Below are 11,376 nucleotides of genomic sequence, written 5' to 3'. Positions count from 1 at the left end.
TTGTTGACTATATTACGTATGCTGTACATTACACCCCTGTGACTTTTTTCATAACTCTGCCACTTAATTTAGTAAATAAACCAATTTATTGGCTATTCTTCATCAAATGACCAACACTGAGAGATGCTAAACTTTTATCAAGATCAATTCCAACAACTCCTTATTACAAGAAAAGTCAGGAAGATGGAAATTATTCCTCCTTACTGTGACCCTGAGAAAATTATTTAAGAATTGTCTTACTTCCCACAGCACTATCCTCATTATATACTGGGAAGATAAAATGAGATATTTATTGAAGGTTCTTTGAGCACCTTGGGCCAGAAGAGCTACAGAAAGCCAAGGTGTTGTTACTTTCATATCCACTATTTCTTCTGCCTCTTGTTTTAGCTTCCTTGGAAAATAGAACAAAATTGGCCATCACTTTCTGCTTAATAAACCTTCATGTGGTTGAAATTGCTATTCTCAAGCAAACTGTTTCTTTTAAAGAATTGCCTGAACTATAAAATAGCAATCTAGGTCTGTGAGTCAGCATTTCACCTAGACACAAAATCAAAATAATTTAAAATAGGAAACACATAATCTTTTTGAAAGACATATACACCTCCTTGTAGAAGCTTTGAGAAAATTGGAGTTTGCAAGTTTATGAATAGTTTATTACATTTCAATAAGTGTATTATAAATCAATAAAGCAAAAGTTAAGGACAAAGAGCTCATTACCAAGCCAGTTATTGATTCTCAACTTCCAAAATAGAACAGTACAGGAAGAATACAGAGAAAATAGGATATTTTTGTGATAAAAATTTTAAGTATCTTAGGAACACTGACCTAAAGAAATGATAAAACTAAGAATTTTTAGCAGCTTCTTAAGTTTATTCAGGTTAATTTCTTTATCTTTTTGGTAATTAGAATTATTATTTGGTTTTTACTTTTCACTCTTTAAAATTTTTAAAATCATGTTGGAGGAGTTTGCAAAAACAGAGTATTACATTGTATTGATTCATTTATTCTTTCAGTTTCTTATGTATCTTCCTCTCTTGCCTTTGAAAAGTCTACTTGATTAGCTGTCTATCTCTTAGCATGGGGTGTCGTAACAGAATAGTATTGACTAGGTGGCTTAAACAGAAATTTACTTTCTCACAGTTTGGGAGGTTAGCAGTTTGAGATCAAGATGGCAGCATGGTCAGTTTCTGGTACGGGTTCTCTTCCTGGCTTGTAAATGGACCCCTTCTCATTGCATCCTCATGTGGTGGGGAGACAGTGAGCAAGCTCTCTGGTGTCTCTTCTTATGAAGATGCTAATCCTGTCATGAAAGCTTCACTCTCATGACCTAATCAGCCCTAATTACTGTCAAAGGACCCCATCTCCAAATACCATCATTTTGGGGAACTTCAACATGTAAATTTTGCAGGAGGTGGTGGTAGATGAGGGAGAACAGAGACATGCACTAATAGAAAAAATTACACTGGCTTCAAATCGTTAAGTAGATAATATGGAAAACAAGTGAATTTGTTTTCAAATAATTCCAGTAGAAGGCTTCCCTCTTCTTCTTTTCTTAGCAATCTAATTCAATAAGAAAGGAACTGCCTAAAAAATTATAAACTGATACTAGTTTCATGAAGCAGTAATTTTTAAAAATGAAAAACAAAAAAATGAGATATACACTGTTATGGTAAAAAACTGAGAAACAGAATATTAACCCGTTGGTATAGTAAATAAATACAACTTTTAATCCCCCATACCTTGTTTCTATGCCAATTGAAGATTCTTAAAATAATTTAAAAATACTTGGATATCCTTGAAAAGTAATAATATAATACATAGTAACATTTCTATATTACATTTTCATAAATATTAAAAAGAACAGTAAATGACGTATTCAACTGATAGTAAAACAAAATGGATAAAATTATAATTGGTTTGTGCTGGATTTTTAACAAATTTAATAGTCATTTTTTATTACATACTACATAAATTTGAGGGTATAAGAAGTATATTTTTCTTGACTGCACAAAACTCTTCATTGCAAAATACTTAAATACAGCTCTCTAAGAACTTTTCCACAATGACTGTAAAGTGAATGAAAAGCATTTCTCAAAATTTCAAGTCAAAGTGTAGGGGAGAGCAGAATGAAAGGTGACTGAGGTCCAGAGTTTAGGTGACTGGGAAGGTCATTCAATCAACAGGTTGCAGAGTTATGGATGGGACCCAGGATTTTCTTGTCTAAAAATGCGGCAGATGAGTACATTCAAAAAGAAGCAGGGAAAATCTAATTATAGTCCAGATCATTTTATACCAGAAAACAACTGTAGAAACTACTTTTTAATTTTTCAAAACTCAACCAGGTGTGTGTATGGTCCATTGGTATCCAGCTTTAACACCTGCCTGTTCCCGTAAGTGCCATGTTCCACCACAACCCCAGCTTCAGCACACTTGCTGTTAGCAGCTAATTCTTTTTCACACAGAGTCACAAATTGGGAATAAAGTTCTAACCCTTCTTCTTTTCCAGAGTTAGAGTGATACTGCATGTTTCTTCCTTTTACTTTGCCCCCAAGGGTGGCTTGAGGGACGATAAGGATGTTGCCAGGTAGGTCCAATATAGAGACGTGCTTGCCATTTTCTGTTTCACTTAATTTCACATTTAGCAGTGTATTAACTGGGTAGGGAAGAAAGGGAAAAGGTTTTGAAGTGAAAAACAAATGAAGGAAAAAATAAAGAAAACCAACAGTTTTCTATTCAGCAAATCTCATATATAAAACCCAGTTTTTCAGCTCATGCTTTTTACCCAAAGTCTCTATTTAGATTTTAAGAACTGCTTCACTAAGCTGAATGATCTAAGCATGAAAAACAAGGCAAATTTCAAGCAGAAAATGGCATAATGCTTTAAATGTGACTTGGTAGTTAAGATCTCCTAACAATAAGTTCACCCGGAAAGGATTAAATTAACTGTATAATGAAACCTCAAAATATTGTTGCTCCAGGGGAATACAGGAGATGATTTTGCCTTCTTGTTCCTTTTTACATTTCATAAGCAAATGCCATTAGAAAAAGACCATGATAAATCCTCCTCACACTGAATCCTGCTTTATAGAAAGAATATTAACCCTGGCCAGGTAGCTCAGTTGGTTAGAGCATTGTCCCAATATGCCAAGTTGCAGGTTCGATCCATGGTCAGGGCACATGCAAGAATCAACCAATGAATGCATAAATAAGTGGAACAACAAATCAATATTTCCCTCTCTCTCTCATCAATCAATAAATTTTAAAAAATTTAAAAAAGAATGAATATTAAATAAAAGGTTTAGTGCATTTATTATTTTAAACTTAGTTGCTTAGAGTTCTAAGCTGAGACAAAGGTACCAGGTTCAATCCCATTATAAGCCAACTGCTTTTACAATTTCATAATCTCAAAGGCACTATTAATACGGACTAATCATTTTACAAATATAACCCATGGGGGAAGAGTAAAGGTGAAAGCAAGAATCATCAGAAATTCATTGTTAAAACTGAAAAAATAAATCAAAAGGTTTAGAATTATTGGCATTATCTTCACATACATACAGAAGACATGGTATTATTATTTTTATGGCACTTATGAAATTAATACTTATAGCTAACAAGAAGTATCAAAATCACCATACTGATGTGTACCAAAAAGTCTAAACTTAGAAAACCTTTACATTAGCCATTTCAAAAACAATAAACAAAAGAAATGCCTAATGTAAATAGCCTTAGGGTCTTCCTACTTCTATAAAGTATAAGTAGCTTCAGCTTGTAAACAATAGTTCTGAGAAGACAAATGGTAAAATAAACTATATAAACCTCATACTACTGTCCAATAATTAGGCTTGAAAGGTATGCTTTCTGGTGGGGTAGTCAATGGTTTCAATTATCATAGGTTCTGTAGTAAATATTAGTAAGAATTCAGTATGACTGCCCCACTCTACAAACTGAATCAGGGAATTAACTTGGTAAAAATCTGCCAAGGTGACCATCCAAATGAATTAAGTTATGCATTAACCACTATCACTTTTCTTTTTTTTTAAATCCTCACCTGAGGGTATGGTGTATTTTTTTTTTTTTAATTTATTTTAGAGAGAGAGAGAGAGAGAGGAAGAGGGAGAGAGAAACACTGATTAGTTGCCTCCTGTACAAGCCCCAACCGGAGATGAAACTCACAACCTAGGTATGTCCCCAGACCAGGAATTGAACCCACAGCCTTTTGGTACATGAGACAATGCTCCAACCAACTAAGCCAAGCACTATCAATTTTCACTTAACTACCATCAATTTAAAAATATCTCTAATATTCTCTATTACAAATAGGACTTTGCTACATAGCCAGCAGTCCTTATTGATTGCTTCTAGGGAAATTGTAACTCTCCAGAGTACTTCATTCCAATGGAACTCACCATCTAGCTATCCAGGGCTCAGGCTAGTAACAGAGTAGAGAGGTAATTCTGAAATAACAGGTCAGAGAGATAAGTACAATTTATTATACTTCCCCACACCTGCCTATATAGGCTATAACTGATAATTCAATTAATGCTGTTGGTATGCAAATATCAGTATGCAGAAGTAAATATAATATAAATACAAATTGTCAGTAAGTAGAATTAAAATGAGGTAATGAATTAATGGCACGTTGGAAACTCAAAGATCCTAAGACAGGTTATCAGTCAAGTATCTCTAATGATGTATATGGAAAGTTAAGTTTTGACAGGTCCCTGGATCTCAGTCCAATTATACTGAAGATGAATTGAGGAAGATTCTGCACATCTATTTGCCATGCTACCTCAGACTTTATGGATATAACTGACAGTTATGTTCCCAAGGGCACATGATTTGATTGGAAAGATCTGAATCCATGTAATAAGTATGAGGCGGGGTTTAAGAGAATCCCATCATACTAACGTACTTTACCTTCTGGAATAGAGTGAACTACAAGCTAATGCTATCTATAACAGATGGACTTATTTTGCTTATAACTGACATCAGCAGAATGTGATTCTTACAGTCACAGTTCTTTACTGAGAAACATGATAAAGCTTTGTGTTTGACTATCCACTAAAACAGTTAAGGCAAACCTCCTCAGTGTTTTTAATTCACAACAATCTATACATGTATTCAAAGTGAACTCAGGAAGACATTTTTGAAAGCACATAGGATTTAATTACTGTAAAACAAAATTCAGCTTGGATGTGGTTGGGTTTTTTTACCTTATGATTAAGATCCAGTTAAAATATATAAAAACAACTTTAGGATATCAATCTTAAATCACAATGACAAAAATTCTATTCCTATTATTGAAGATTTCTACTATAGTTTTTTATGGTTAATATTTAATTCAAGGCAAAATATGAACTTAAATGGACAGAATTCCCAAGCATTAGGTCCTGGTAAGTAATCCTCTATAACAGGAGCCCTCATTTCACTTTCTCTAAGCTCCCTATTATCTTCCAGATTCAAATTTTAAACCATTACAGTTACTGGCTTTCCATCCTCACCTATCATAGGTCCCTTCTTAAATCTAGTTTTCATCCACGGACAAATTGTCAAACATGTTTGATGTCTAAATATAGAATTCCCTCCAGGAGTTTTAGCCTTTAGTCTAAGCTGTTCTTCACTGGTCTATTTACCCTTGAGTTCCACTACTTAAAGCTCTTTTAGGTTAACTTCTGCTTCCACTACCCACTTGGCTAATTTATATCTTCTTAATCAAACTAATGGGTGCTGTCTACTAATAAAGAGAATATAACTTGTCCCCAATTTTAGGGATAGTGACATTATTTTAGGCTTTTTTGGGGGGATATAATTATTATATCAAATACTGTCTTGAGACAGTACTTATGTAATTATCACAAGGAATGTGCAGGGCTATGGACAATGCAGTATACTGGAAGGCTGCAGGCAGGTAAATTATTGTTCAGAGATACTTAAACATTGACTCTGCTTTCTCTGCCCCTGGAGGAAGTGTGGATGTAATGACACAGAGCTTGGTTCAAGAATCAGGAGAACCTTATAATTATATACTTTTCCTAAAAAATAAATGCATAAAGGGTTAAAGTCTTCCATAATAATTATGCTAACCTGAGCTGTCCAGATTTGAAGAGGCCATATCTTGTACATCCAGTGCCACCTACATGCCCCTGTTAGGGGCTCTGGGAGATAAGAAAACTATATTAAGAAATGCAGCATCTGTTTGTCTCTATGTGGCCACCCAGCTTCCAACAAGTTTCTGTATCCTTGGCTGAATCTCAGTATGTTGTCTGTGTGTGTGTACATTCTTATAAACCATCTGAAAGGCTGCCCACGATTTAAAAGAATTCCACACCTGCTTACTTTAAACTTTGGAATAGGCAAACAGCTAAAGTCAACAACAGTACAGAGTTTAAGTCATTTACAACTTGCCAGTAAATTTAAGACTGTGCCTTTTGCCCCTTCTGGAAAAAGAAACATCAAACACGTACCCATTTTGGGAAGAAGTTCTTTTTCAGCTCCCTTGAAAAAGCACACGTAGATCACTAATCCTCTTTGAATCTATGATAAATCACCACAGTAAACTCAGGTTAGAAAGAAACTTCCATGTAGAGATAGAAAATGAATAAAATTTCACAACTGTTATAGATGTAAAGGTTAAAGGCAAAGAATTAAGTTTTACAATATTGATTTCTTAAAGATGTGAAAAAACAAAATCTTTTTCAATATTCAATCTCAATTATCATTTTTTTTGAAAATTAAGTTTAAAATACAGCCAACAGCAGTGAAGACCACAAGTTTTACCTTCAAACATTTATTTCTAATCAAAATCATTAGATTATGAACTAGTTTCCTTCCCTAAGTAAGGCTGACATACTTTGAAACATTTAGTTTGCAGGGCCCCATTTATTCAATACCAAATGAATTCATATTATATTTCATATGGCTGATGACATCATCACTGTTTATTCCTCCTGATCCATTTACTTGCAGATCATGAAAATAAGGGTCTGATTTTATTTCAAAAAACTCCAAGAAACCTTCCAATTATTTCTTGTTATTGTTAATGCTTTAAACAAACATAATTATTAGGCCTTGGAAATTGCATTTATGATACCAAGTTCTACATCATGATGTTGTCTGTTACCAGGAATGCAAGCTTATTTATTTTATATAATGACTTGGATATTTCTTTATTAGCTGGTGTAAGATAGGGACTGTATGGGAAAGAGACACTTGATAAAGAGTTTGGTTTTGCTGCTGAGTAAATCATTAAATTTTTTATTCTGTAGATTAATCCTATTGAGTCCAAGAGCTATTATGAAGATTAAATGAGTTAATACTTGTAAGGTGCTTAAAACAGTGCCGGTTCATAGTAACTGTTCATTAAATGAATATGTAAAAACAAACTTAGGGGCTGGAACACAATTTATTTTATATTTAACTCCCAAAGCACTTTACAAACTGTTTGGTATATGACAGGAACTCGATTTATTTGTTGATTGCATTTAAGTTCAACTGTATCTTGCAGGATCTATTGTCTTCTACGCAAATATAAATGCAGTTCTGCTCTCACACCTGATTTATCTGCAAAAGATGTAATTTTTAAAAAAGTGCAATTTTGCTTCTGGAACAAGCAAGAGCCTCCAATACACACACATAAGGAGCTGGCAGGTTGAATGATAGTTATCTGCACCATTGACACAGGCCTCTCCACCGGGATTGTTTTAGCATGAGCCAAAATCTCAAGCATATTCATGTTTGGAAACTTGCAATGTCAGAATTAAGTATCTGACAGACATCTATTCTTTTCACTCCTTATACTACCTCCTCATAAGGGTATTTTCTTTTAGTTTATTCCAATAATAAATCTTAAATTGTGACCTACAAGTTCCCCTCTTCAGGTAAGATCACTTGCCTTGTAGCTTATTTCAGTATACAACATATCAAATATATAGAAAAGTACAGATAATTCTTACTGTAGCTTTAAAAAGTTCACCTCCCAAGAAAAAACAATTAGTCTGTGACAGCAAAGCTCTAAATGTAGGAAACTAAAAATGCAAAATAACTTTCAAGTCTTTTGCCAATTAAAATGTTTTAAAAAAATTCCAACTTTTGATCATAGAATAGGGGAGAGGATGCTTGAGAAAGAGAATTTATTTTTTCAATACAGTGGTACCTCGGTTTTCAAACGCCTCTGTTGACGAACATTTCGGTTTACCAATGCTGTAAACCCAGAGGTAAATGCTTCGGTTTTCGAACACGCCTCAGAAGTCGAACATGCACGCAGCTTCCACTGAGGGCAAGATCCTGAGGCCCGGTTGTCAGCTGTGGATCCCTCGGTTTTCAAACGTTTCAGAACTCGAACGGTCTCCCAGAACAGATTACATTTGAAAACCGAGGCACCACTGTATCTCTTTATATTAATTTCACCATGTGTATGAGTGAAAAAGAAAGCTTTAAAATCACTTTTAAAGTTAATAAATGCAGACTGATAGTTTGGAAGGTTGCCAACGTATTTGTGATTTTGCATAAGGAGATGTGGCATGAAGATGAAGAAGCATGAAGAAATGGAAAGGATTAACGGTTTGGGATTTACTGTCCCATGAGGCAACTATAAAAACAGGTAATTCTCTGGATAAGATGGCAAATATAAAAAGAATAAAATTTCAATATATGGAAGAGAAATCAAGATCTCAGAAAAGGCCATAACAAAAATAAGAAATGAAGAAACATGAATTTTTGAGAAAGAAAAGGGGAGGGAGAAAAAATAGGAATGTTTATGCTTATAAACATTCCCAAGTTAGCAGAGGGTATAACAGATTCTGATTTAAGAAAAATCACCCACATATCGTAAGTTTATGGGAAGTATTTAAAATAATGACTATAATTTTGTTAAGGAATAAATGCTAGATCTGGGACCACATTCAGCAGGTAAGATGAGTGGATGAGATGCTCCTACATGAAAGTTTCTGAGTGCCTCCAAAAGTCTTAATTGTGAACTACCGTTTTTTTCCTCATTTCCTCTTACTCCAAAAATAAGTCAGGGGTCTCAAAGAACATTTGTTTTTGCCTGGGGTGGGGCCAGGCTGTCTTAAAAAAGCAAATATAAGTAGAAGGAAATCATATTGATGTGAAGGTTTCAAGTTCTTCGGAGAAAATGTGTTCCATAACAAGGCGACATTGTTATAAAACTAGTGGCCTTTGTTTCTATTTGGGAATTAGTCAAACTTTTTAAAGTTCCTTGAAAAAAAGAATTGTTTCTTGGACAATCTCATTTCTAGGTTGACACGGCTGCAGTCAACCTAAAGGGCAATCAAGCCAAAACGGACCTTGTACATTTGCAATAAATCTAACCAACTAGCCCGAACCACCCTGGTGCAGCAACGCCAAGGGCGTGGCAAGGCCAGGGCAACGCCAAGGGCGTGGCGAGCGCGAGAGGTCCGCGACCCTCGGGTCTCAAGTCCACCGAGCGCACCAGGCGGCGGGTGAGAGGAAGTTCAAACTCCCGCGGCCCTAAGCAGGGGACAAGCTCCTCCCGGGGAACAAGCCCGAGGGGGAGGAGCCGGGCCGGTGGCGCGGGGCCGAGGAGCCCGGCGCAGCCAGGCCTCGGGGGGCAGTTTTGGGCAGACGGGCCGGAAGTTCCCTGCCGCCCACGGAACGCGCCGGGCGCCGCGTGGCCGGCTCCGAGGCGGACGCGGGGAGACGAGTCACCGGGACAACCAGGAAAGAGCCGCCCCTGCGCGCGGGAGGACGGCGGGAACTGCGGGACGGACGTTACCTCCACCCACTGGGCCGCGGAGTCCCCCTCGGCGGGGCGTACTTGCAGCCGGGCGCGCAGGCACTGCTGCAGGAGCGCCCGGGCCTGAGGCGTCCGGCCGCTTTCGGCCATGGCTCGGGCTCGCGCGGAGACCCCGCCGGTTCCGGCCGCGCGCCGCGCGAGCTCTGCCCTCGGAGCGCAGCGTAGGCGGCGCGAGACGCGGAGGAGCGACTTCCGGCTCGCTCGTGGCCCCGCCCCCGTGCGGCTGGGTCCCGCCTGGCCCTCGGGGGGCTCAGGTGTGCTGTCTGCAAACGCGAGCTGCGCGCCTACCCGTCTCGCTAGTAGGTGCACAGTGTATATTTTTAAACCAATGAAAAACTTACTGGTTCTGTACCCTACACACCTTTTAAAGAAACATTTTTCAGCTCAGAAAGCTTACATTTCCAGACGTTGAAAAAATTTAAATCTGCTTAAATCCGTATTATGCCCATTATGAATCAATTGAATCACAAAATGTAAGAGGAGATGAAATTAAAAGCTGTAACTTTCCTAAAAAAAATTTTTTTTTTTACCCCAAACAATAAAACAACCCTGCCTCCTCTATCAGGAATGCTGTAAATCATTCTGATGCTGCAGTTGTGGAATAGTTTTGGTGTGCTAGGTGAATATGCATTTGGAGATCACTCCTTTAGTGAACATAGACTCTAAAAATATTCTTATCCAAGAAAGTGTGTGATTGTTAATAAACTTTTTAACTTACTAATACAAAAATAAAACGAGATGTAGACACAATGATATTAGACTCTGTGATGTTTCCTGTAAGTAGATATTAGAATTTAAATAAAATTAACCAAGGGCTTGATTTTCTTTCCCACGTAACATATTCCTTGAACATCCATCAGATTAGCATTATTTTTTATGGGCTTGGGGATTTAGATGAGGAATAATAGTGTTACCCTGATTGCATTACCCAGGTCAATGACTTGGGCTGTTGGCACAATATGCCCATACATTCTGGTCTGTTTTAGAAGATGACATCACTGATGGTGCTGCTGCCCAAACAAAGCAGTGTGACCGAATAAAATAATCCATGCATAAGCAACAGTCCTCTCTACACAAAAATGAAGCTGGTTGTTTGTTGGTTATCTTGCAGCTGCCTTACACTTTCTGTAAAAAACGAAAAGCAAAACTTACATTATCTCCGGTTGCTGCATTTCAGGGGTTGACGTTTTAAAGCATTCATTGACATTTGTAAAGCACAGACAAGTTGCATTGCCTGCACCTTTATGCCATTATAACTATTGAGTCTCTTTTCTTTTTCACTCCCAGACTCAAGTTTTGCAGGGCGGAAGGAACTTTGACATAGAGGCCCCTAGTCTTGACTTAGAATAAGAGAGGACTTTGACGTCCGCTTGTATATGGGTGCAGGAGATAGGGCAGGCTCTTGAAAATAGGGTATATAGTTCCCAGAGATCTTTCCATAGCGAAGGGACTTAAGCAAATTGGGAAATCTTTCCTGTGAATAGATAGAGTCTGGTTGGTAATGGTTAGTGTCTAAAAATCACCAATTAGCCTGGCCAGGCGTGGCTCAGCGGTTGAGCATCGATCTACGATCTAGGTGATCAGGGTTCGATTCCCGG

At 37.4% G+C, this 11,376-nt stretch overlaps 1 protein-coding gene across 1 annotated transcript; it reads right to left on the bottom strand.

Annotated features, from left to right (window-relative positions):
* Positions 1 to 609: 609 nt before the first annotated feature.
* DTD2 (D-aminoacyl-tRNA deacylase 2) lies at positions 610 to 10,073 on the bottom strand. The gene is made up of 3 exons (XM_081145970.1): positions 9,758 to 10,073; positions 6,468 to 6,537; positions 610 to 2,653 (listed from the first exon to the last, which is right to left on the bottom strand). Exons 1-3 carry the CDS (start codon positions 9,866 to 9,868, stop codon positions 2,328 to 2,330), a joined length of 507 nt encoding a protein of 168 aa, XP_081002096.1. The 5' UTR covers positions 9,869 to 10,073; the 3' UTR covers positions 610 to 2,327.
* Between the last annotated feature and the right edge of the window lie 1,303 nt (positions 10,074 to 11,376).

The sequence above is a fragment of the Miniopterus schreibersii genome, assembly GCF_964146895.1.
Source record: "Miniopterus schreibersii genome assembly, chromosome: 1".
In the NCBI taxonomy this organism is placed as follows: Eukaryota; Metazoa; Chordata; class Mammalia; order Chiroptera; family Miniopteridae; genus Miniopterus; species Miniopterus schreibersii.
This window is presented reverse-complemented; position numbering and strand designations above follow the sequence as displayed.

Bases quoted from the DNA above. Each gene is read 5' to 3' on its own strand.
- DTD2 (XM_081145970.1), bottom strand. From the start codon at position 9,868: ATGGCCGAAAGCGGCCGGACGCCTCAGGCCCGGGCGCTCCTGCAGCAG. The intron at 6,538-9,757 runs GTAACGTCCGTC...GATTTATCATAG, and splicing joins CCGCGGCCCAGTGGGTGGAG to ATTCAAAGAGGATTAGTGAT. The intron at 2,654-6,467 runs GTACGTGTTTGA...TTCCCTACCCAG, and splicing joins AGAACTTCTTCCCAAAATGG to TTAATACACTGCTAAATGTG.